The sequence below is a fragment of the Nannobrachium achirus genome, assembly GCF_963921795.1.
Source record: "Nannobrachium achirus genome assembly, chromosome: 13".
Lineage (NCBI taxonomy): Eukaryota > Metazoa > Chordata > Actinopteri > Myctophiformes > Myctophidae > Nannobrachium > Nannobrachium achirus.
This window is the reverse complement of record NC_137833.1, coordinates 15716305-15744302: the sequence shown is the minus strand read 5'-3', so window position 1 is coordinate 15744302 and position 27998 is coordinate 15716305. Positions and strand designations below refer to the sequence as shown.

The window sequence follows — 27998 nt, the reverse complement described above, 5'->3', positions numbered from 1 at the left end:
AGAGAAGCGCTCGGCAGCCGAGCTTCTAGTGGTAATAACTTGACTATATTTATCTGTTTTGTTGCGCACCACATGTAATCATTAGAGGCCAACCGCCAAATTGTTAATGGAAAAGAGAAGAAAAACCATCAAAGGAAAACTCTAAAGACCCTCTGACTGAGGCTCTTACATTGACACAACTCTCTAGGCCTTTGTTGTACCCTCATTTAACTTTTTTTTTAAATAGTACCTCCTGCATGCACAATCGATAGACGTCACATCACTTCACTACCTACTAGATAACTTATTACAAGGGTAAGCAACCTTTCACCAGTCTGGTGAACCAAACTCCTCCCCTATCTGCAATTTGGACTTTTACAAACTACCTGTGAGAGTGTTTAGGATTCAGCATACTGAGTGAGTAGTGTAATAGGCTATAGTAACAACTGCTGTAACGTTGTTGTGGAGGTTTGTAACAATGAGTGAGGGTCCTCTTCTTGTGAATGTGGAGAAGTGGATTTTGGAGAATGAAAATGCATTTCTACCGCCTGTATGCAACAAGCTCATGTGAGTAAAGAGTTTCATGTAAATTCATGTGAGTTGTAAAAAAGTGAGTTTGTCTGTTGAGTAACACTTTCTATGGATCCCATGTCTATCTAATATTAATCCACTGCTCACCCATCATACTGAGATTTAACCGTGACGTACATCACCAATATTACAGCATAGTATCTCCTTCCTAAACCTCTGCCTGCTTCTAAAATATTTCATAGGCTACAGATTTGTCAGCAATATAGGTAGTACACAACTATTTCATCATATATTCACTTATTGCTGGTTAAATGTTTAACCATGCCACTTTGACTATAGCAGATGAAACCATGATTTTATACATGCAGCTTTATTTGTTTTTAGTATTTCTAATCCATGTAATTTTAACCATGCACATTACACTGTGATGCCGTGCTTTTATAATCTGTGTTATAAAACAAGATTTCTGGTCAGCATTTCCTTTTTATCAACAAAAGTTATCTCAAGACTGGAATGCTGGAGCCCTCATTCAAACGATGCTTGCACCTATTGGTTCCCCAACATCTCAATGTAATGTCACTAAAAACATAGTCTCTCGAGGACATACTTCTATGCTCTGCAGAAGTGAAAAGGACCGACCTTTTCTTTGACGATGGCTAGCCAGATTGCTAAAAACTAAGTTCAGACCTCCCAAAACAAACTGATGGCATTATGACTACTTCTCGGCCTTAAGCCCATGGTGACCTATCTTAGATAGATAGGCTATCTATTCCAACACACTTTGCTTGTTTGGGAGGGCTCAGCTAGGTAGAAGACAGGGTTAAGCAAACACAAATGGTATTGGTATTTACAATAGTCAAAGGGACAGTGCCCTCAACCACATCTCCAAAGTGAGTTGACACCCACAGCCACAACACTAGAGGGAGCCACTGTAGAACAAACATGGGAAATCTCTCATTCTATTCTGCCACCATAATCCCTGTCCCTGACACATTCCATCAAAAGACACGAATCAATGGTTTCTTTCAAAATTGTCCTGAAAAGATATCTCAGGAGACCACAAGTGGAAATAAAGGAAAATTCCCATCGAAAGGACCACAATGGCAATAAGACTGTTTTGTTATCCTTAATGTCTGATTGTACCATGTGCTGTTTGATAAATAAAGTATTAAATAAAAAAGATTTCCTGTCAGAAGCCTACTTGTTTGTCAGAGTACTTAATGCTTTCATGAAGTAGAACTTGGAAGGCAGGCCAGACAATGACATCAGGACCATGCCATTATATTGATGTCATCAGGGATCTCCATATATGAGCATAAAAGGCACACAGACAGATATAGACAGGTGGACAGATGCTGGATATGTGTTCCACCTGCACTAGAAGCATTACCTTAATCCATTGCCAATTATTTTAATCATATACTTTGTGTATATTGAGCTTTGTACATTTGATTTGACTGTCCCTTCCTGCATTTGACCTGTTCTTATTTGAGCTCTTCCTAAATGCAATGTTGAAAGCTTACAGTTTGTTTTTCTGTGCTTAGGCACTTTTGCCAGCTGAACATCATGTATGTTGGAGGACCCAACACCAGGAAGGATTACCATATAGAGGAAGGAGAGGAGGTGAGAAAGAATTACAGCTAACCACTACATCATTTTAATTGGCCTCCATTGAACTGCAGTCTACCCTAGCCCACACACACGCGCACGCACACACTACACTTTTTCACTGTTTCAGACCTCAGTAGAATTAAAACATTCAAGAAATTAAGTTGATCAGAGTGTAACTTTGATATTGTTTAATTTAATAATTGTGTCAGCCATTATGCATGTAACTAAGAGGTGGGGCCACATGAAAGTATGCTGTTATCTCAGCGCTACTCTGAAAGGTTAATAGAACTACAGAAAGTGGTGTGTCTCCTCAACTGAACTCTTGCAAATAGGGTGTTGCCTCACATTGTTGCGATATTGGTATATTTTCCAACAGGACATAAAATAATAGTATGTTGACACATATTGACATAACATACTGTACATGTAAAACTAATAAGACGTGACATAACTTGATATGCAACTTACATACATAAAATAACATCTTCTAATAACAATATTTTGTCAATGTGTTGTTATTAAGCCACCCTCATTTTCTTTTTACCTCTAGACCAAAGAGACCAGCCATTTTATGTGAATGTTTGCTCCAGAATAGGGACCATCTTGTCATGCATGGTCCACCAGCCAGTCCAACATATTTGTACCTTGTCATTTCAAGCCCCCCTGGGACAAATAGTTCACCCCTCCAAATGGGCCAAACTCCATCACAGTAAATACAATGCTGTCTGTTGGTCTGCTCTGTCTGGCTATATTGACTTTGTTGGGGTCCATTTGGCTGGTTTTGTTTCTGTTCTTTTATTTCAGCTCATGTGTTATGAAGGCTATTATGCACAGGTGGACACACAGCAAATTCCTGCTTTTAGTTGAACTCATAAAACATGCACACCCATATATGAACATTTTATAGGTAGCCTAAACTTTTACACCCAAGTTAAATTAACTGGATTGCACTGTGAAGTAACAAGTTAACTTCTATCACAATGTAATATCTCCAGTAATTACGCTTTGTGTGCGTGTGTGCGTGCATGCATGCACGACACGTGTGTCCTTTCATGATTCATGGTTCTATTTCATTCATCTGTAAGAATGCATCAGTATGAGGCATACTCCTTTATCGATTTATTGAAGCATTTCATGATATGGACTTTCAGCAATTATTAATCATTATCATGGCCTCACATGGAGGTCACTGCATACAGTGTAGTAGTAATAGCATTTTAATATGACATTTATCTCTTCTATACTATATCTCTTATATCTCTCTGATGCCAGATTAGTTTTTCCTTAAAGTTTAGACAGCACAGCTTAGCCACACATTTGTTTTCAAAAAAGTTAAATGTATCACAATTACAGTATTTAAAAAACATGTACACTGACAGATAGCAGCTCTACCATCCAGCTCTGTTTACTGTCTCTGCTTCATGTTGTGCTCAGTTGTTCTACCAGGTGAGAGGAGACATGTGTCTGAAGGTGATAGAAAATGGCAAACACAAGGATGTGCACATCAAAGAGGGGGAGGTGAGATCTACCGTTTACCTTTTTAGCTGTTGTTTTTTAGTTCATCCACTTTATTATACCTGCAGATCCCATAATACGTGTTTAAAAGTTGTAAGCCATCAAACAGACAAACGAGATGAAATTTATACTTTTATGGTGACCTTTGACCTTGACCTTGAACTAGACAAAGTTAGCACCGTAATCAGGTAATCTAGGGACCACTGGTTGAAAATCAGTTATTTTCAGTAAATTATACAATGGTACTAGTAATGGCTTTAGCACAGTCTGGAAATGCTTTCAGTTACCGTATGTGCACATTTACCTGGTATCAATAGTCACTTTTTATCACATCATGTCTTTGACACTCTATATTTTCTTTACCGTTTACCATTTACCCTGTCATTTGTTGACTAGGGTTCATGCCATTGCCATCTACTCTGATCAAAAACATATCAAAACATAATCAAATAAAAGCAATGATGTCCCTTGATCACATTTTAGTTTGTATTGTTTTAGACGTGAAACTTCACCAAAACAAGTTAGTTTTTTCAGCCTTCATATTGACCTTCAAACAATCCCAAACTTTCAGATGTTTCTGTTGCCAGCTCGGATCCCTCACTCCCCCCAGAGGCAGGCCAACACAGTGGGACTAGTAGTGGAGAGGAGAAGACTCCTGACTGAGACTGACTGCCTGAGGTTCACTGACTCCCCTCCCTCCCTTACCACTTAAGCCCGTATCAGAGTCGGTCGCGGTGCTGTGTAGTCTTTTTGAGTCATAAAACTACAACGTTAACGCTCAAAAAGACTACACGGCACTACACCGCGGTGGATAGCCTTCCACCGCGGACCCGACTCTGATACGCGCTTTATACTGTATACTTAGTTGACCAGGGTCCCCCTGGGTTCTATGCGGTCTGCTAATTCTTCACTCTACACGAAACCTCTTCGACAAAAATAGCCGATCTACAAGCTCACAACGTTGTGACGCATTGTGAGCTTGTAGATAGGCTATTTTCTCTGAATATTTGAACCAGAATAGGGACGCTAGGGTTCATGACAAGGTATGTCTCTGGAATATGCCATTTGTGTGTAGTGTGTAGTGGGAATTTAGAAATTCATCTTGTGTGAAAACGGACAATGATCTTGTGTGACAGAAGTTTTGGCATTCGAATTTCATGGCAAGCTACCTAGTAATCATTGTACTGGGTATGTACTGGGCTGGTGGAATTAAAAAAGTCATGTTGTGATGACATCAACAAAGACTGAATAAACCTTGTAATGGTATACATATTCACTTACACTCACATGTTCCATGTCAAAATATATAGATAGATGGATATTGAAGGACTATGATATGGGTAACTATATTTTTAATGACATGACATTGCTGTGCATTCAGGTACTATGTGGACAACTCTACAGACATCTTATTTGAGAAGTGGTTCTACTGTGAGAACCTGGGAACCCAGCTGGTGCCTATAATCAAAGAGTGAGATATGTCCCCTTTTTTCTCTCCACACTTCAATGTAAATTTCCGATCTACCACACTGCAGTGTTGTGAGCTGGTAGATCTCCTATTTTTGCCCCGGAAGGTACGCACAGGTTCAGAATTGTTTTAACCTTCTTGAAAATATGGACTTTTCACATTGGCAGCAACGCTGGGTCTGTGGGGTTGTACTGTGCTCCTCATGTGAATAGATGTGTTTCTAATATGCATCATGTAGAAAACTATACTCCTACCTGAATGCTCACCTCTCTTTGAAATTAAATTGCTATGCGTATAAGTCAGTTGCTTCCCTTTTGAAAAGCCCTTTAGTTTATTTTATTTTTTACGGCTGGTGGCTGACATTGTGCTTGGTTCTTGCAGGTTCATGGCGTCAAAACAACACAAAACTGGGAAACCTGACCCAAGTGAGTTCTTGATGCAGTGTCTTGTATGTCCAGTTTTAATTATTATTTTAACAATAGCTAAGATTTAAAATGTATCTGCTCTGCTCACTTTCTTCTAAATTCTTCTGGGGTAGAGGTCTTGAAATGCTTTCAAGACCAGTGTAGTACACAGGGCCGGTTCATGGAGTCTGGTGGCCCTAAGCAAGATTTGGTGGTCCCCCAAATCCAGGGGTGAAAGTGGTTGAAGTTCTTGCCGGAACTCCCAGAGCCAAACCTCTTGGCCGTGGCAGACTAAAAATCATGAAATATAAAAATGAAATATAGCTGCAAGCAGCGATAAAGTGGCCAAGCCAGGAAAAAGTAGGAAAGGAAATAAGCAGCGGAAAAAAGCAGGAAAAGCAAGACCGGCAGGTCAGGTAAGATTTTTTGGCCTCCTGGTGGCGCTATAATAGGCCAATGTGAAAAGGGTGCAACGTACATGTTCTTGGGCCTTTCACGGCAATAGGACGCTGCATTCTTGATTTGAGGCATTTTGTTCCAAAAATGTGTTATGCAAAAGTTGACCTGCTGGTGGCGCTATAACAGGCCAATATGAGAAGGGTGGCATCTGTTCCTTGACTTAGTGGGAATGTGCGTGATTTGAGGCGTTTTTGGCCACTTTATTGCTGCTTGCAGCTCTCTCTCTCTCTCTCACTCTCTCTCTTGGCACATAGACAGCGGTTGGAGGACGCATTTAGTGTCAATAATCACAAAAAGGTATGGCATACGATGAAATCCATGACAGGAATGTCATCCCCCACGAAACCTATTGTGACAGAGAATGAACTTGGCTTTGCCAATGACCTAAATACATTCTTTGCCAGATACGAATCATTGGACAACTCCTCAAAGTGCACTGATATACTGAAGGCTGTAACACCTGCCCCCTCAGACATTAAATAGGCCTATTGTGACACCACAGTTTTTTGCGACCGTCAGGTCGCATTTACTATCAAAACCTCCACCGGCTGTCAGTCCGTCCGTCAGTCTGTCACGTCACATCACGTCACATCACGTCACGTCACGTCACGCCACGCCACGTCACGTCACGTCACATCACATCACGTCACACTTTTGCCCTACTCATATCTCCACCGCCGTTGCCCCTATCCATGCCAAACTTTGCACACATAGTGGCACACGTTCGGGGACCACCTCCAGGGACCCCCGGAGCTCCAGGGACCCCCTGGCGCCGCCGCCAAAAAGTGCAAAAATTACCAAATGACCACCCCAAAGGGGCTGCTCACGGGGAATTCCCGGGGACCACCAACTCCTAGTGCTCCAGAACGGATGCAAAAGTAGTTGCACCCCCTAGTGGAGGACCCCCGCCACTGTAGCACACATAAAACCAGTAAGACTCCCTAATCGGGAGATAAGCGACCGTAGGTCACTTATCTCCACAAATAGAGCAAAAATGTGTTTTTCCAAAATCTTCCTGATCCATGTTGATGACATGAGTGTAGACATACTGTGTAGTGATTTTCGTGATTTTAGGGCAAAATCTGAATCGGCCTCATGGTGGCGCTAGAGGGCCAGGTGAGAAATGAGGGGTGGGGTCTCCGCGCCGCCAAGGCGGACGAATAGGTACCGGCCCCGGCTCTCCCGGTCGCTCCTAGCCCGAGTTACGGCATTTTATGTGAGCTGCAGTGGCAGGGGGTCCTCCACTGGGGGCGCCACCACTTTTGCATCCGTTCTGGAGCACCAGGAGTGGGTGGTCCCCGGGAATGCCCCGTGAGCAGCCCCGTTGGGGTGGTCATTTGGTAATTTTTGCACATGTGCTCATTTTTTACACTTGGGGGTCCCCGAGGGAGCTGGGGGTCCCTGGAGCTCCGGGGGTCCTTGGAGGTTGTAGTTTGGCAGGTAAGGAGTGTGTGTGCAAAATCTGGCATGGATCGGGGCAACGGTTGCGGAGATATGAGCAGGGCAAAAGTGTGACGTGTGACGTGTGTGACGGACGGACGGACGGACGGACGGACACCTCGAGCAGCTTTCTGTAGTAAGTGCGACCTACGGTCGCAATGACGTAACTCGGGCTAAGAGCGACCGGGAGAGTACCCACCCTTCAACCTCAGCGGCGCAGAGACAGCCGTGCATGGAGCGCCACTTAACAGCGGACCCCCACCGCTGCAGCCCGCTAAAAAGTCTGTAACTCCAATGGCACTTACAGGCCTCTTTGTGTATACATGTGACCTGACGGTCGCTTATCTCCCGATTAGGGAGTCTTACTGGTGTAAAAGTTGTTGAGGTGTGAACTAAGGCTTGTTTTAAATTCGATGCATGTGTGTGTGTGCTCCTGGTCAAAAAGCTACGATACGACCAGCGCAACACTGCCAGGGACCCACAAACATGATTTGCATTGTCAAAATATTCCACAAATATTCCACATTATTCCACATTTTATTATTATTATTATTATTATTGTTATTTTTAATAAAAATAAAAAAACATAATGGAACACCCTCAAGGACCCCTGGGGGTCCCCAGACCTCACTTTGAGAACCACTGGTATAGAGTGGTGTCGCAGCTACAGTATAGCACCTTGACAGACTCTAGACATGTGACCACAAAGAGACAAAAACCTTCCTTTTGTACGGGTGTGTACTGTGTAGCGTGGCATAGCTGAGATGCAGGAAATGTGCACGCCACAATAATCTGTCCTGATTAATGTGAAATTATTGTCTCTGCCAGACCGAAAGGCATGGTCAAGAGACTATGTTTTGCACCCTGTCCGTCCGTCGGCATGTCCGTGTGTGTCGGTCTGTCCGTCCTTCCGTCTGTGAACAGCTAATCTCCGGGTTGGCACGATGGCAGCAAAACTGTGCACTCACACTCCCTGGGTGCCAGCAGAACCTCTGCCCTGTTATAGTGCCAGACGGAATTGTGCAAAACACATTTTTGGTATCTCTATAGTCATTAAACGAAACGGGTCTTTCACATTTTTCATATTTCATCCTGATTGGCTAAGATTGGCTTCCAAAGTTTGAGGATGTGTCTTTTTTGGACAAAATGCCTCAAATCAGGAACAAAGCATACAATTTGGGTGAAATTGTGCACGCACACAAAAATATATTGTTGCGACCGTCAGGTCGCAGTTACTACCAAAACCTCGACAGGCAGTCTGTCCGTCAGTCTGTCAGTCTTTCAGTCTGTCAGTCTGTCCGTCACGTCATGTCACACTTTTCCCCAACTCATATCTCCGCCACCGTTGCCCCAATCCAGGCCAAACTTTGCACACACACTCCTTGCCTGCCAATCCACAACCTCCACCCCTCCCGGGACCCCCGGAGCTCCAGGGACCCCCAGGCACCCCCTGTCGCCGCCGCCAAAAAGTGCTAAAATGACCAATGACCACCCCAACGGGGCTGTTCACGGGGAATTCCCAGGGACCACCGACTCCTGGTGCTCCAGAATGGATGCAAAAGTGGTCACACCCCTAGTGGAGGACCCCCGCCACTGCAGCGCACATAAAATGCCGTAACTCGGGCTAGGAGCGACCGGGAGAGCCGGGGTCGGTACCCACTCACCCGCCTCGGTGGCGCCAAGAGAGCCATCAACATGAATCTGTCCCATATAGCGCCACCATCAGGCCCAATTTTTCAAACACATTTTTGGACACTGCTCCTACAGATTTTGCCCTAAAATCATGCAAATCGGTACACAGTATGTCTACACTCATGTCATCAACATGGATCTGTCCCATATAGCGCCACCATCAGGCCCATTTTTTCAAACACATTTTTGGACACTGCTCCTACAGATTTTGCCCTAAAATCACGCAAATCGGTACACAGTATGTCTACACTCATGTCATCAACATGGATCTGTCCCATATAGCGCCACCATCAGGCCCATTTTTTCAAACACATTTTTGGACACTGCTCCTACAGATTTTTGCCCTAAAATCACGCAAGTCGGTACACAGTATGTCTACATTCATGCCATCAACATTGATCTGTCCCATATAGCGCCACCATCAGGCCGACTTTTTCAAACACATTTTTGGATACTGCCCCTACAGATTCTGCCCTAAAATTACGCAAATCGGTACACAGTATGTCTACACTCATGTCATCAACATGGATCTGTCCCATATATTTTTTCAAACACATTTTTTGGACACTGCTCCTACACATTTTGCCCTAAAATCACGCTGCGACCTGGCGGTCGCTTATCTCCCGATTAGGGAGTCTTACTGGTATATTGTTTCATCAAATAGTCTTCTAGACACCTCTGACCTCTTTAGGTTAAATGTAAATGCATGCAGCTACAACAATGTTTCCTGTCCCCTCGCTCTTGTGGTCAGCTATTCAGAACAATGAGCCTCTTGTTTGTTTCACACCTTGCTCCTCAGTGCCGGTAAGACCGCTGTGAAGCTACTGAGAAAAACCACGTGTGAAAACAAGCGAAGAGTACAACTATACCAGGGTCATTCTACGAAAACGTGCCAGTTTCCATTTTCAGTGTTATACCAATTTAAACGTTGTTAAGCCCTTTTTTGGATTAAGTAGATCTGTACATGAGCCTTGCCATCTCAGGCTATTAAAGTTATACCATGTAACTTTTTTTATAAAACAAATCTTAAAATTGTCCTAACTGTTAAACTGAAAAACGGCCGAAAGACGCGGACGCGACCGAGGTTTGCTATAGAGCTACTGACCACAAGTTGAGCAACTTACACAGTATAGCTTTAAATGTTTTTGTATTTTTTTCACACTTCTAATCAACATGCATTTCACAACATTTAAACTACTTTTTGAACATGTTTTAAAAACATATTTAGAACATGCATTCAATATGTCATATAATGAAAGATTGATTCCTCTTAATATTGACTTTTTCCTTTTTTCTCACAGATCAAGCAACGGTTATCAAAACAAATTTGATTACCGGTATATCATAAAACATTGTGCCAAAAAGTACAAATATACCAGCCATCAATATTTTCAATATGACAATTTAGCTATTGTTTGGGGCAGTGGTTCTTAAAAGTCTTTGAGGGGGTTCCACAGTTTCCCCAGCTAAATGATTGATAGTTAGGAACCAAATGGAACCTTAAGTCTGTAACTTTCCAGGTTTGTAACTCTGAGAGTGTACACGTGGAACCAAATATGGAGGGTCCATGGCCTAGGCCCTAATGCATATCAAACTGGGGGTCCTTGAAATAAAATGAGATGTTTTGACCTCTGACCTTTGTGCTATAGTTTAGACCAATGGTTTTCAAAGTGTGGTCCGGGGACCTCCAGGGGTCCTTTGAGGGGGTACCAAGCGGTCCCTGCAGCTAAATTAGTGAACATAGCATAAAAATAGCCATAAGTTTAACCACAAAATAAAATCTAGACGTGTTGGCTATTTAAAACTGAGCCAAGGGTAGGGCTTGATAAGTAGTTATGCTTCTCCCTGTCCCCCTTTCCTGCATATTGGACACTATAATGTCAAATGGACTTTCTCTTTGGACTGCCTTGGACTTTCTCTCTCTTTTTTCCTTTTTTGTGACTGCACTAATTGCACATTGTAGGATATGTATTTTGTTGTCCAAAAATAAACTAAAATATAGCTGCAAGCAGCGATAAAGTGGCCAAGGCAGAAAAAGCAGGAAAGCAAAAAAGCATCAAGGGAAAGCAAAGAAGAAATCAAAGAAAAACTAGAAGCAGTGTTCTTCCGAACAGGTCTCCGGCAGGTCAGGTGTTTTTTTTTTGGCCTAGTGGTGACTATAATAGGCCAAAGTCAAAAGGGTACCACGCGTTCTTGGGCCTTTCACGGCAATCGGACGCTGAATGCGGGATTTGAGGCATTTTGTTCCAAAAATGGGTTTTGCAAAAATTTACCCGCTGGTGGCGCTATAACAGGCCAATGTGAGAAGGGTGGCATCTGTTCCTTGGCCTAGTGGGAATGTGTGTTCAAAATCTCACACAAATAGCAGGCTGCGTTTGAGACATTTTGTTCAAAAAGGAGCAATCCTGCAAACCTTGGAATTCAATGTTAGCCAATTAGATAGAATATGATATCGGACAAATCCGTCATGATTACATCACTGTAGAGATACAGTGTACCCATTTGTGTGATTATCGGATAAAATCTGAAGGAGTAATATCGAAGAATGCGTTTTCGGCCTTCTGGTGGCGCTATAAATGACAGAGACTCTGTCGATTTTACACTAATCGGCATAGTTATTGGTAAAAGCACAAATTGACCTCTACACAACATGTATGCAAAAGACTATATGCAACAGACATAAAATAGTTCCAAAGAACTCCTCAAGTTTTCAACTCAATATCTTTATTTTCCAACCTTTTCATTAGTTGTCTTTGTTGAAGAGTTGGTCATCAGGTTGTAAACCTTCAAAACAGAGGGTTAACAACCTAGCCATTTTCAGGCATGTCTTTTAAATCACAATGTTTTCAAATAATTCAAGTAGTAAACGTCTTCAAATAAAGTTTTTAAACAAAGTTTTTAAACATTAAGTATTGTGAAGTCTGAACCCAAACCAGCACACGGAAACAGTTCTCAAGGTGAAAACGCAATAAGCGTTGTTTTATTCAAGGGGGCGTTCCCCTAAAACATTAAATAAAGTTCTTCCCCAAACCGGGGCTTTTAACTCAAAATATGCTTCTTTCCAGAACTTAACAAACAGGGGTTACATTCGAAACGCATGTTTCACAGTATGCCGTTGCTTCCATTAACACACGCCATTTCTCTTCCAAGATTCAGATGCAGCTCCTAATTTGCCTACAATGGGAACAGATAGAACCACCATTAGCAATGTAGCAAAATACAGAGCAAATGTGCGACAGAGGAGAACAGTGGAGTTTTGCTTACTGCTCGATGGAAGAGTCCCTTCGAGAGCCAGCTACACAGTGAAGCAGAGCTCGTGGTTAAGAGCAAAAACATTTGGATTGCCTGACTCGGAGAAGCTGTGTTGTGGCCAGGTGCTGACAAATCAAACTGATTGAGAATGAAATTGGACTAGCACCATAGGCCCCTGGCTCCACCAGTAGCTGCTAGAACAATGACAGTAATACATATTACAGATTAACCACGTAGTTACACGGAATCATGGACTACAGAATATATGTCAACCCCTTTCCTTGTTCACCTTTGCACATGCATATTACCAGTAAGACTCCCTAATTGGGAGATAAGTGACCGTCAGGTCGCACACAAACTTTAGAAGGCAATCGTAGCCAATCAGGAGGTAACATGGGAAATTCATGTTGATGAAATGACTTGAGATACTGTGTACCGCTTTGTGTGTTTTTAGGGAAGAATCTGTAGGAGCAGTGTTGAAAAATGTGTTTTGCAAAAATCGGTCTGATGGTGCTGCTATAAGAGGGGCATGTGAGAAATCAGGGACGGAGGTTGTGATTTGACAATCAATTTGCGTGATTTTAGGCCAAAATCTGTAGGAGCATTGTTCAAAAATATGTTTTGCAAGAATCGGCCTCATGGTGGCGCTGGAGGGCCATGTGAGAAATCAGGCTGCCAAGGAGTGTGTGCAAAGTTTGGCATGGATAGGGGCAACAATGGCAGAGATATGAGTAGGGCAAAAGTGTGGTGTCACACGGACAGACTGCCAGCCGGTGAAGGTTTTGATAGTAACTGCGACCTAACAGTCGCAATAATAGTCACATTTCTTTAGTTAAATGCTTACATTAACTCATTAACTGCCAAAAACGTGAATCCCTTAAAAATCCCGTTGTACCACCCTGCCACGCCCGTGAATCCCGTAAATAAAAAAAATAAAAAAATAAAACTTTTTTTTTTTTTTTTTTTTTTTTTCAAAATTTTTTTTTTGGACCCCAAAAACGTTAGTAGGCATGATAGCGATCGCGAAATTGCTTGTTTAACCCCCATACAACCCCCATACAACTCAGGTAGCAGACCTCCAAGCTCACAACAGTGTAAAACATAATGGCTGCTATCTCATGAATGCCTGAACGGATTTCCATTCGGATTTTTTTGTTTGAAAGCTGTGAGCAATGTGGACACACGTGGTGCATTATCTAGGCATGGGTGTGCATGATCCGTGCACTATGAATTACATGGAAGTCTATGGAGACGAATGGCAGTTAAAGAGTACGAAGGTATTGTTAAATGGCAGCATATGAAGAAAGATGAGGCCACACTCCCAAACAATAGTGGACACAGGCAATCATCCACAACTGCACAGTCCTGGCAATATAAAACACATTCTCACTGTAAACCATAGACCAAAATAACACAGTAAAACGGTAAAAGAGACCATACAAAACACAAGCAAATAGTCTTACCGGTTAACAGAGCAGCACACATCCTCCTCTCTACATCATGCAGCCAGCAGTGTTTTGCTTCAACTGTTCTTCAGGTGGATTCAATCAGCCGACACCCAACAAGCAGCCATCTTAGCTGCTGCATTCTGGGAAATGTAGTTTTTCTGAAAACCAAACAAAGCCATCAGTTAGATTCAGTTCACATGCAAAAAACATGGCCTGGATAAAAAAAAAAAAAGAAGAATCAACTAATCAGCCGATCTACAAGGTTAAAACAAAATAAAGTCAACAGATCTGCTGATTTGGAGGTTGTGATTTGCCATCCAATTTGCGTGATTTTAGGCCAAAATCTGTATAGGAGTGTGTTGGAGCAGTTGAAAAATGTGTTTTGCAAAAATCGGTCTGATGGTGGCGCTAGAAGAGGGGCATGTGAGAAATCAGGGACGGAGGTTGTGATTTGTCATCCAATTCGCGTGATTGTAGGCCAATATCTGTAGGAGCAGTGTTGAAAAATGTGTTTTGCAAAAATCTGTCTGATGGTGGCGCTAGAGAGGGGCATGTGTGAAATCAGGGACGGAGGTTGTGATTTGACAATGAATTTGCGTGATTTTAGGCCAAAATCTGTAGGAGCAGTGTTCACAAATGTTTTGCAAGAATCGGCCTCATGGTGGCGCTGGAGGGCCATGTGAGAAATCAGGCAGCCAAGGAGTGTGTGGAAAGTTTGGCATGGATAGGGGCAATGGTAGCGGAGATATGAATAGGGCAAAAGTATGATGTCACACGGACAGAGTGACAGCCGGTGGAGGTTTCGATAGTAACTGCGACCTAACAGTCGCAATAATACTCACATCTCTTTAGTTAAATGCTTACATTAAAGAAAGAGATGAGGCCACACCCCAAACAATAGTGGACACAGGCAATCATCCACAACTGCACACTCCTGACAATATAAAACACATTCTCACTGTAAACCATAGAACCAAAATAACACAGTAAAACGGTAAAAGAGACCATACAAAACACAAGCAAACAGTCTTACCGGTTAACAGAGCAGCACACACAGCCTCCTCAACTCAGCAGTGTTTTGCTCAAACTGTTCAGATGGATTCAATCGGCCGACGCCCAACAAGCAACCATCTTAGCTGCTGCATTCTGGGAAATGTAGTTTTTCTGAAAACCAAACAATTAGATTCAGTTGACAGGCAAAAAAACTAAAACAAAAAAAATCAACTAATCAGCCGATCTACAAGCTTAAAACAAAATAAAGTCGACAAATCTGCTGATCTACAAGATTGCCATTGAAGCTTGTAGATCAGGAGCCTGTCTTTGGCTCCAAAGAAGCAAACTGGGAGCTGGTACTGATTGTCAGCTGATTGTCAGATGGGCTTCAGGTGTGAGGCTGAGCTTCCCCTGCATGGTTTGAAACAATAAATGAATGCACTCAAACATCATTACTTTATAAAGAAACTCAAAGTCATTACTTCAAATTCAAATCAAATAATTCAAAACAAACTCAATACATTCACTTAAGTGAATAATCAAAACTCAAGCAGTGGATCTGCATTTGTTTGCACTGCTAGCATTTTAGCACAATGAGGAAATCCCATGCCTTTTTGCTAAATCAAACTAGCCAAACCAACCATTCAAGCCATTGACAATAAATCGCACTGTTAACTCACCACTGAGTAGATGGGCACAGAATGTAGAATTGTAGTCAGCAACCAGCAGCATGCGGGTTCCAAACAAACTGAGAGGGGGCGGAGTGGCAACAACTCAACCACTATTTATACCCTTGCTTAAGAATGTTGCCATGTTTGGTTGGGTTGCCATGTTTGGTTGCAATACCAGGGTTTTCACGGCAACATTTTGTAAAATGTATTTTAAATGCATGAGGTAAGGCTTGAACCGGGGACTTCTGGAATGAGTCAAAGGCCTTACCAGGTGAACTATGCACAGCTCTGCACAGTGAGAAAATATTACTTTGAATGTTTGTTTTAGAGGCCGAAGAATAATTTGCATAAAACCGCAATATGCATTGAATTATTAAAAAAGGAATAAAAGCGGGTTTAAGCGTTTTACAAACTGCTCAAAATGGCAGAAAATTTAAGGGCGGAGCTTACTTAACAAAGACACAGATGTCTTACGCTTGAGTCAAGGCACGCGTGTAAGCAAGTTGCATGTTTTCAAACGAAACGAGGCATGACTTATGCCCCTTTAAAGTTTGAGTTTTCAAACGCTTTGTATAGCGCCCCCCTTTGGCCAATTGGAGTAAGATTGCTTTCAGTGATATTTGGACTAACCCTCTACATATTTGCCAAATGCCATGAACGTGTCACTTTGCATGTATGATTTAGAGGCAGAAGAATAATTTGCATGAAACTGCATTATACAGTGAATTATTAAAAAATAATGTTTCGATTTAAAAGAATGTGTGATGACCGTATTGGTCCAAAGTTCATGTAAAAAAAGTTTCGCGCACGTTATGCGAAAATCCCAGGAGGAGATAGATTTTGACTGTTTGTCATATAATTCAAAATGGTGGGAGAAGTAAAAAAGTTGTTCGGCATGAGGAGACGCATAAGTGTATACAGGTTTCATGGCTGGACCTGAAACAGAGCATGAGCTTTACCTGTTCAAAGTTGGCATTTTTCAAAGGCTTCCTACAGCGCCACCCTTTGGCCGATTGTTGCGAGCTTCGCGTTTTAGCCGTTTGGCATAGTCCTCTGCCATACTGCCGAGTTTCGTAAAAAGCGACTGCACGGTCTAGCCGCTAGAGAAAAAGTGGCGGAAGAATAATAATAATAGTGCTGAAGTCCAATATCAATAAGTGGCCTTTTGCCACTTCGTGGCCTTGGCCACTAATGATAGTGATTCACAGACAAGCCCTTATAATTTTGATAGTTTAAAAATGTTTTTATATTTGTATGCATCTTATATGGACCCCAGGAATATTAACTGTCACTCTAGCTTCAGCTATAATGGGGATCCATTAAATAAACAATAAACAGATGTCATGAAAGCTGTGGAGAACACCCTGTTGTACTTCACCATTATGAGGTCTTATGTGTCTACTGAGTTTTTACTTCTCCAAATTAGCTGCACAGAGCTGGCTGACAATTTCAATGGCGATGTCTGGGTTGTGAGCTGCACAGAATGTTAAGGTTCTATACACGGCTACAATTCAAGCGCCATTCACGTTTCTGTATTGCAGAATGGAAAGCATTCTAAGAAATATATAGTACTAGTCCTTACCCGTTCAAAGATATGAGCTCCGAAATGATGTGCAGTGTGTGGGTTATGGGGTGTGCACTGTGCACACAGTATATGAGGGATGGAAAGTAACTTTAACTGGTGCTTGCATGATAATATGTAGGAGCATCAATGTAAGAAATACCCTTTAAGAAATACCCTTTTTGTTTAATGGCTACAGAGATACTGTGTACCGATCTGCATGATTTTTGGACAACATCTGTAACAAGGCCAGATAATTGGATAATTATATGTTTGATGGGGTCCCTGCTTCATCTCTCTATCAGTATGTGGCGAGGTCTAAAATGTATTAAAAAATGTTAGTCGCCGACAACGCCACCTGGAGGCTGTGAGCCCAGGAACTCACTTAACCACTTCTCTAGAGCACACAGGTTCTTATAATACAGGGTTGAGCAGAGAATAATCAAACAAGGGGTGCAATAAAGCATATTTATTGCTACAAAGTACAAAAACATTAAAACAGAATGAACCGGCTTTCTTTCGGTTTGGCTTCCTGTTAGTCCCATGTAGTCCTTTTGACAAGAAAACCAGTCCTTCAGTCCCTTTATTGGAAATGTCCTTCTCCTCCTTCAGGTCTCCTTTAAGGGTCAAACAAAACTCAGATCAATTGCTATGTCCATGATGGCCTATGGGCCATAACACTCAATTCAAAACACATGCACAACAATATAATCTCTAATAAAACAATTACAGTTTAAAGGAAATAAAAACATACAATAGTTTATACAAAGCAGTGAGGACTAGCAAACAATGAAATAGTTAAAATGACCCAAACGGAGCTTTCAGTGAGCGATGATACCAATAAAAGGAATAAAACTAAAATGACTAAAATAAGGGGGTTAAAACAACACAACATTGGCAACGCAGGTATCATGAGTCGTAGAGGGGACTTAGCTTTAGAGAGGGGTAAGTCGCAACTTAGCCCCTCTGCTGCGTGTATGCGGCCTCCCCTCTGTCACTCTGGCCTCGTGTGGAAACGGCCCCACCACTGCCGTCTGGCCAGCGCGGCTGCTGCCTCCATTCCTTGGACCCGGCTGCACCGCTGTACTGCTGACCATTTCAGGACGTCTCATCAGTGTTTCGCTGTGGTTCCGGCTTCCCCGTTCTCGCCTTCATGCTCTGCGTCGCTGTGTGTGCTGGTTCAGGCCTCATCTCAAATCGGGTCCTTCAGCACCCCACAGACGGGTCCGCTCATGGGTGACAGGGCCCCGGCACCCGTCCATGGCTGCTCTCCTTTGCTCCCAGTTTCAAATGTGCAGCCAGTTCCCTCTCTCTGCACTGCAGCCTGCTTTTTAAAGGGCCACACCCAAATATGCAGGTGCAGGCCATTTCCCTAATCAGCTACACCAGACATACAAAACCAACCCTGCAACATCCCCCCATGGCCAAAGGTTGGCAGTCCCTGCCACAGTTGCAGATATAACAGGCTGGTCCCCATATCTGAAGTCTGAAAAATAAAAGCCATCCTCATGTTTTAAAATCAATGCAACAAAAATAAAAACCCCTGATTATAACTCTGCTCAAGAACCTGTATCCTGCCGACAACGCCAGAATTTGGGTCTGTGGCGAGGTCTAAAATGTATTAAAAAATGTTAGTCGCCGACAACGCCACCTGGAGGCTGTGAGCCCAGGAACTCACTTAACCACTTCTCTAGAGCACACAGGTTCTTATAATACAGGGTTGAGCAGAGAATAATCAAACAAGGGGTGCAATAAAGCATATTTATTGCTACAAAGTACAAAAACATTAAAACAGAATGAACCGGCTTTCTTTCGGTTTGGCTTCCTGTTAGTCCCATGTAGTCCTTTTGACAAGAAAACCAGTCCTTCAGTCCCTTTATTGGAAATGTCCTTCTCCTCCTTCAGGTCTCCTTTAAGGGTCAAACAAAACTCAGATCAATTGCTATGTCCATGATGGCCTATGGGCCATAACACTCAATTCAAAACACATGCACAACAATATAATCTCTAATAAAACAATTACAGTTTAAAGGAAATAAAAACATACAATAGTTTATACAAAGCAGTGAGGACTAGCAAACAATGAAATAGTTAAAATGATATATATATATGATATATTTTTCTCCTAAGCGACCGATTATATTGCTTATAGCAGAAACCGGCCCTGGTGGTACACTGTATACTGTACAGTGCACAAACCGGTATGCGCACATATGGCAATATGGCATCTTGGGCATCACCCATAGGTCAACCTCTGTTATCCAGAGATTGTATCCTGCTTGTATCCTGTACCTCATACTCCATCACACAACAGTGTTGCTTGCAGGCAAGTGACAAGGGTCCCTGTCGTACTATAGAGCAGTGTTTCCCAAACCTTTTAGCCTGTGACCCAAAAGAGAAATTTGATATCTACCCGGGACTCAAACAACTTAAAATAGCAGATCAGGTTCACGACGCATTGCTTTGTGCCGCATTGTGTGCTTGTAGATTGTCTATATTCACTTCCGCTTTACATTTGTGGAATTTCCTTTAATTGTTTTACTTTATTTTATTCGTGAAAGTCTTTGGAAAAATGGTTTGAATTTACTTGAAAAAGGAGGGGGATATTCACTCGCAACCCACAAAACTCGGTCCACGACCCAAAATCGGGTCCCGAGTCCCGACTCACTGTTTAGCAAACAGTGATATACAGTATACCGGTAGTAATAATTAGGCATGAGAGTCCCCCTGCACTGGCTGCCTCTGAGCTTTCCTAATGAAGGCAATACAGTTGTATGTGGACTGTGTCCATCCTTCAGCAAAACAAGTGAATTGCTACCTGTTTAAAAAGCTACATTGACTGGGTATGAGAGAAAAGATATGAGAGATGTAAATTATGCTGTGTCCATCTGTTTATGTCTGTGTTTGGCTGAGTAGATGAGGTCTTCAGACAGCCTCCATTCCAGTTGAACACCATGAATGTTATGGCACCCTTCTGCTTCAAAGACTTCCTGGAGAAACAGAGGGCTTCGTTGGCCAGTGGAAGGCCCATCGACATGTTTGGAGCACAGTTCGAGACTGAGGTGAGATGGAACCCCATGAAAGGCACTTGACAGTATCTGGGAATTACTAGTGTCGCATGGCCAGTCTGGTGTAACGTAAGAATGATGAGTACTCTGTAAAAGCGGAAGTGAAGCCTCCTCCTCACTTCCGTTTCCATGTCACATCGCGCACATTTATCCTAATATAAATACAAATCATTTAAGCATATTTAGCTTGCTGCTTAGCAGAAATTACATTTTAAAATATATTTTCTTGAACAGAAATGCCAGCTTACTCTCCATTCAGGAGCTGTAGTTCCAGACTCTATATAGCATTCGGAGATTGTGGAATAGTTGTCTGGCTACGCGAGACTAGGGAATTACTACAATTGTTCATGTGTTCTTCTTGATTTTATCAATGTACTTATTTATTTACTTTTTAATTAGCAGATTGTGAAATATTTTGTAGCCTTGTTTTTTTTAAACATGCAATGATCCTGCCATTTATTAGTATAAATATAGTCAAATCGGATATGAGATCAAAGGTCGTTGCCCACTGCTGTGTTTTTCCGGCCGAATATAAGAGCGAATTTCAGAGCACATAAATAAAGAAATCAACCTCACATTATGTCAATCCTGTTTGCACACTGCCGCCCGTTTCGTATTTATTTTCAGACCAGGTTTGATTTTTTCCCTTTAAATGTTTAGGAATTGTCCTACAAAATATTGTTCCTCTTCCCTCATTCATTTTAAAACACCTACTGTACATTTATGACCATGCACACTGTCTTATCAGTAAACATCTTGTTACAACAAGTCTAAGAAATGTTGTTGTCATGTTTTGGCAAGACTTGAGTTTGGCTGAGTTTGGCTGTGAATGTGCTCCTACACATGACGAGCGCACACACCAGCAGCATCATGACGCTGCTGGTCTGATTTCAGCATAATTGTACACTGGCGACGTGTTGGCAATGGTGATCACACAAGCTCTACTTTTCTGTTACTGTACAGACAATGCTGTATGGACCTGGGACGTTGAAGTGCAAACCACAAAGTGACCAGTGGATATGGCAGCTGGTATGCAGATATACTTTACTCTGTGGCTCGTCAAAAGGCGAGCCGTCTATAGATTTAGAAGACTGTCTACAGTACGTGTGTTTGTCTGTGTGTCCGGACATAATCTCACAAACTGCTCAACCGTTCAGCACAACATCTCTTGTACACACAGCCAGTAGTCCACTGAAGTTTTTTTCCCAGACTATTCTATTCTATTCTATTCTATTCTATTCTATTTTTTTTTCCTATTCTACCTTTTGAGATATTCAACCTTAATTACTTGTGCCAGCAGAGCTTGCAAGTAGGGTGATGATAGCTGTCTGGGTATGTGAGTATGTGGGTAGATGTGACGACAAGTGCAACCCCATATTTGGAGTCGGAAAGTGACACACAATACCAGACATATTTGGCTATGAGTGCACAAGACGCAAGATGGCAGGATAGCATTTCACCAGGTTAGCATTCACCAGCGTCGGCAGGTTAGCATTTCACCAGGTTAGCATTCACCAGCGTTAGTTTTACTGAGGTTAGGGTTAGGGACTAGGGTTAAGGTTAGGTTTAGTTTAGGTGTATCTCAGTCCCCCCGACTTTCGGCATCTCTGTGCAGCCAATCACAAGCTTCCGCTGCCTTAACCCGGTTGCCTTTTCGATACACTCGGACTGAAAGATCTGCAAAAAACACTCTCCCGAAGTCCAAGATCCACATTAGAGTCATGCTGTTAACATTTGGAACCTGAGATCCACATAATTCAGGGTTATATTTATAACCCTGAGTGTCATATCACAAGAAGTCTAAACTTGTGTTGTGATACTCTGGTCAGACCATGTTGTTTCCTCCTTTCTGTTTCTCTCAGGAGGGTTCCTCTAGTGTGACTCTGGATGACCAGATATTCTCTCTCTCTTCTGGAGACAGTCTTCTCGTTCCTGAGCAGAGCCAGTAAGTGGGGTATCAGCATCACAAGGCCAAACACATACTGTAAATGTGTTGGCGATGCACAGAATAATTTAATCCCTTTTGAGAGGTAGAGATGGATAGGGACAGATTTGATTTCAGTGGGCCCGATTCATCAATCTGGTCGTAAATATAGTGTAAATAAAGTGACTAAATCTTGCTTATACAATGTTTTTGTCTTACCTTCAAAATCCCTGTCAAAAACATTGCTGAATCTGACCCCTAACTTGGGAATCGTCCTGAATGCCGGTAAGATCAAAATATGAGTGTAATTTGGCCGTAAAGTGTTTGATGAATTGAGCACAATATGTGTTTAAAGAGAGTGTCTCTGATAAATGAATTAATGCGTATGTCTATGCCTATTTTAAATATCTAAAAGAAAATACATGAATTAGTATTTCATACAGTGCAGTTCTCGATAAAACATTTCATTGACTCCTAATCCTATTGCTGGGTTGTATTTGATATTTCTTTATATGACTTGCTTCTGCTGTAGGTACCAGTGGCAAAGAGACGAGGGGTGTGTCGCCTTGTGTGTTGTTCAGAACCCAGAGAGGAAGAGACCATGATATGTCTTTTTCTTTTTCTTTGTACATCGTCACGCACGCACGCGCGCATGCACACACTCACACACACACACACACACACACACACACACACACACACACACACACACACACACACACACACACTCAATATGCTCAGGTATTGTAACTGACACTATATTTTCACTTGGTAGCAGTAATTCATGTATTTACTGCTACCTCTCTGCTGTGAAATTGATATGAACACATTTTGAAATGAAGGCTGCTGATAAACGGATCATTTATCTGCATTTTCTATCACATGTTGACAGGAAGCAGAGATAAGAATGTTGTATTTCTTGTCACTTCCTGTCACCATCCTTTATTTTCTGTCTGCCAAGGTGCTGTTTGTTTTTTGCTTTAGATTCCACAAGTAATTTAATTAGTTGAGTTATGTAATCTTCAGTTGTTGTCAATTTGTAACTCTGAGGGTGTACAATTGCAACAAAATGGACCAGTCCATTTGGTTACAATTGTACACTCTCAGAGTTAAATCATTTTACTGTGTGCTCAGTCCAAGACTTGCTTCAATGGGCACATAAATATTGATATCCACCTGTTTCCGCGAGAATTTACTGTAGCATTATCTGTGGGACACTTCCGGAGAACAGCAGACATACAAGCTCACGTCGTGTCGCAGATGCAACCGTTGTGAGCTTGTAGATCACACTCGGCTGCGGCGCCGGAAGCTGCCGCACAGCTTCTGCGCAATGCACAATTAGTCCATGGGCCATACGAGTTGTCGGTATCAAAAAGGTGGCAAAGGTTACCATGCATTTTTGAAAAGCTCTATATCTGTAGATTATATTTTGGTATGATAACCCTTTCTTAGACACAGCTAAATTGGTGTTATCAGCCGCTAGAGTCGGTGTCCCATTAACTTTACATTACAGGGAAAAAAAGCTAGAAATTAATCTGCTTTAAGTAGCATATGAGGGGTCAAACTAGGGGGTTTTCATGATGCTGAATCCATTGCAAGCATCTGTTTTGCACGAAAAACATTCCTGGGGCTAAAACAGCCCCCACAAAAGTGTGAAAAGTGATGACTCATCACTTTTCATCACTAAACCATAGTCTTGTGGGACAGTTTTTAGACCAAGGAATGTTTTTTGTGCAAAACAGATGCTTGCAATGGATTCAGCATCATGAAAACCCCCTAGTTTGACCCCTCATATGCTACTTAAAGCAGATTAATTTTTAGCTTTTCTTTCCTGTAATGTAAAGTTAATGGGACACCAACTCTAGCGGCTGATAACACCAATTTAGCTGTGTCTAAGAAAGGGTTATCATACCAAAATATAATCTACAGATATAGAGCTTTTCAAAAATGCATGGTAACCTTTGCCACCTTTTTGATACCGACAACTCGTATGGCCCATGGACTAAATGGGACGTTGGAAGGTTGTGGATACAGTAGCTTAGATATTGATAATTTCAATAACTTTAAAGTTTAAACTTAAACACTTGGCAGCGTGGTTAAACAAGTGCTGATGAGTAGCCTACTAGTTATTTGCTGCAATTACGCCACTCATTTCTGCTGAAACGGAAATGGGTTTTGTGTTTGTGTTTTCAACATGTTTCAGCTCGCTCAACTTTATCAGATTTGATAGTAGTATCAGGTTGGATTGTTATGACATTCTCTGGGTATTTCCAGAGAGGCGCAACACTGACTGGGTTTGATTATCATAAATGATAGTGCAGATCTACAGTACAGTATTTCCAGAAAATCAGAGAGAGTGGATATTCCAGTGTATATTCTCTCTCCTTACTCTGTGAGATCATCAAGTGATGCATTCCTGAGTTGTTCCACTGATGATGTGGAAGAGGCTAACTTTATTAATCTGTATACTGTAATAGTTTCTTCAGTTTTCACACCTAAAATGAGCTTTATTTCATGAAGCTGTGAGCACACTCGAATAACAAAATGTGCCTACATTCCCCCAAAACTTCTCCACCTAATCTTTGCCAATGGACCTGTTCCAAAAATTGCTGTTCTGTGAAATATTTAAATTACAAATAAAAAATATGATTGCATCTCATGAGTGGGGTTTTATTTTGATTCAATGCAATTTGACCTGTAAAAAAGCACTTTATATATGTAAAGTAGGGTTGAGTATCTAAATTATTTACCTAAATTACTGTAAAGATTCTGCACAAAAATGAAGGAATCGAAATAGATAAAATCCTAATCAGCCAAGGGTACAGTATTGTATATACTGTATATAGGCTATACACAATATATATTGTATACAAGCTACTGTAACTGCTACGGCTTTCCATTGTGCTGTCAAGTAATACATGTACCGGTATGAGATCATTACATTTCTTAAAGTTGACAATTATTTATGTAACCTTAGTTTAGAGGGAGAATTGTGTTTGAATTTAAGCACGTACAAATGGTTAGAAAAATGGCTTGGTCTCAACAATTTACTGTATATGACCAATAACATTTTATTGTGGTATTAGTCATAAACATATGCTGCGAAATGCTGCTCGACTGGATTCCAGTAGTGCCACGATTAGACTGACGCTCAGCTCAGTGGACCAGTCGTATCCTCAGAGTGTTCCTAATGACACATTTCTCTGCTATGAGCGACGCCACTGCCCAGGGCACCGCGTACTCCAGAGTCACTAAGCCCCCCAGGTGGTACCTGTAACCCGAGTAGTCCCAGGGACACGCCCCCAGTGTCCTTAGCCCCACTCCCCAGGTAAACTCCCACAGGTAAATGAACAAGGTGTAGGCAATCATCCGCACTGGCAGAGGGAGCCGCTGTGCCGCCAGCGCGGCTCCAAGGCTCTCCATGAGGTAGATGGCTGTGGCGTACATGGGCAGAGCCCATAGGCTGCTATGTCCCGCCAGCCTCCTGTCCTGGGTGGCACACCAGTCTAAGGCCGCGGTAAAGGCCACCTCACACAGACAGCCATGCAGGGCGTAGACATACAGGCGGGCCAAGGGAGGAAGAGGACGCAGTGAAGCGCTCCCTAGTTGTTGTTCTTCATCATCATCACCGGGTCCTGTCATGAGACGACAGCAATGAGTACGAGTATACAGTAATGTCAGCATCACATTCTCCATTTTGGAGCGTATTGAAATCTGTACAATGGATGAGGGGCTCACTAGAACAGTTGCATATTGGTAAATGGTGCATTTATATAGCGCCTTTATCCAAGGCGCTTTACAGAGTGCATTACATTCACCCATTCTCACATACATTTGTACACCAATGGCAGAGGAAATCATGCAAGGCACCAACCTGCTCACCAGGATTATTATTATTTCTTAACACGAATAGCAACATCAGAAATCAATTCTTCACAATTGAAAATATGTGTACAGTATACCACATGCAACGCCTGGGATTCGAACCTGGGTGTCCTACGTCAAAGTCCTATTGACTATATTCACACAGCGGCCATCTTGTCATTAAGTCAGTGAAATGCCACCCGGTGTAGGTACGGTTTTCAATGCAAATTTCAAACATGGCCGCCAGGTGAATATGGTCAATAGATATCCCTATGGACCGGGGAAATACTAGAGTCTAGTATCTCCCCACAAATATCAACATCAGAAATTAATGCTTCACAATTGTAAATATGTGTATACCACATGGGATCCAAACCCAGGTCTCCCACATGACAGTCCAATATCTTAAACACAAGACCTATGGATAGGAGGAGATAAATAGACTTTAGTCACTCTGCCACATACACAAAACACAAAACAAAATCTCAACCCCGCCCCCCACCCTTACACTTACATACATACATACTGTACATACATACACACATAAAATAAATAAAACCAACATACAAAGGCTATATTGTTGTTACATGTTTTTCTTTTGTTGTGTTGGTGGCTGCAAGGGTCACAAATCTTATTGTATAGAGTTACGTCCTCTAGAGGACTGTTATCTCCAGGAACCCCCAACACTGCCAATACTGGGTCGGGATCCACCTTATATCCAAGGATAGGATCTGACAGAGCTTTAAATACGGAGTTCCAAAAATTTAATACATTTGAACATGACCAAAACACATGCCCCAATGTGGCAGGGAAGGCCTTGACAAAAATGTTTTTCAAGTGAAAAAAGTGCAAGAACATTCAATTACTGCTGGACACGGTGTGTAGCCGAGAGATCTCGTGGATATGTTCACAAGAACACATCTAAAATCCCAAATCTTATGGTTTATATATATATATATATTACTGGGACCACACAGAAAATTGCAGATTAACATTTCATATCCAGACCAGGATTTCATATCCAGACCAGGATTTATTTTAATGCATCGTGTACATTCCTGACATACCTCAATAGCGTTTGTCTTACCGTCACCCTGACTCTTAGAAAAAAAAAATATTAATTTACAATTTCCACTCCAAAATTATTATTAATGTATTTGTGTCTTCAGCTCCTGTACTGCACTACAGTATATAATTCATGTGCCTGTTTGTCCTTCCTTCTCAGGCATTGCATGGTCTCCCAGTGGATTAGCGGCCTAATAACCCAGCTCAGACAAATCAAAGACTTGGCAAATCCATAAGAAGTTATCCATCTGTATTTGAAAATACATCAGCACAAATTGTCGTTGGAAATCTGCCCCGACAATTGTCTTAATTTTGAATAATTCTTGATGATAACGACTCAAATGAATAATGTCTCAGGGTAGACTCACAAGATTGTAGTTCCATTACTTCACTCACTAGAACTGTCTGTGACCACCCTGCTGTAGATGCAAAAATAATGCAATTGTGTGTGACGAACAAAGGAAACAACAAATATACACATACCATATCATAGAATGGTATATAGGCCTAACTCACCTTGAGTTTTAATGCCAGGAGTCCTCCTTGCATGCACTGTTCTTGCCTCCATCCCTCGGCAGCGTGTGGATCTCTGTGGATTTGCAATTAATCCTGCCTCGCTGTGAGCTGTGTGTGTGTGTGTGTGTGTGTGTGTGTGTGTGTGTGTGTGTGTGTGTGTGTGTGTGTGTGTGTGTGCCTGTGCGTGTGCGTGTGTGTGCACGTTTGGATCCTAGGCTAAACATTAAGCTGCTCCATGTTATCTGAGTGGGACGGTGATGTCTCTGCAGGCTGAGGTCATGGTGAAAAGCAGAGAAGACCCAGGAAGTCCACCTGGATCGTCAATGACGAGTGTGTACACTGTGACTGCGTGTAGTAGTGATGCATGTGTACTATTGATCCCAGCCCGTTGCTCTCAGCATTTGTGTGTGTATGTCCTAATAAGTACATAAATGGTCCACTACTTTGCAAGGTAGTTTATACAGGAATGCAGTGTGTTTCACTTCACATGAATTAAGGTGCTTTTCTGTCCACGCAGAGAGCAATTTGCATGAACAA

At 42.1% G+C, this 27998-nt stretch overlaps 2 protein-coding genes across 2 annotated transcripts; one reads left to right on the top strand and one right to left on the bottom strand.

Moving 5' to 3' along the window:
- The first annotated feature begins 359 nt into the window (after positions 1 to 359).
- On the top strand, positions 360 to 24670 carry haao (3-hydroxyanthranilate 3,4-dioxygenase). The gene is made up of 10 exons (XM_080741171.1): positions 360 to 546; positions 2055 to 2133; positions 3556 to 3639; positions 4208 to 4314; positions 5018 to 5107; positions 5486 to 5529; positions 19941 to 20086; positions 21056 to 21121; positions 21955 to 22037; positions 22549 to 24670. Exons 1-10 carry the CDS (start codon positions 458 to 460, stop codon positions 22619 to 22621), a joined length of 861 nt encoding a protein of 286 aa, XP_080597297.1. The 5' UTR covers positions 360 to 457; the 3' UTR covers positions 22622 to 24670.
- Positions 24671 to 25036: 366 nt separating this feature from the next.
- Positions 25037 to 27699, bottom strand: LOC308297653 (transmembrane protein 229B-like). Its single transcript, XM_080741172.1, has 2 exons — positions 27462 to 27699; positions 25037 to 25651 (listed from the first exon to the last, which is right to left on the bottom strand). Exons 1-2 carry the CDS (start codon positions 27511 to 27513, stop codon positions 25173 to 25175), a joined length of 531 nt encoding a protein of 176 aa, XP_080597298.1. The 5' UTR covers positions 27514 to 27699; the 3' UTR covers positions 25037 to 25172.
- Between the last annotated feature and the right edge of the window lie 299 nt (positions 27700 to 27998).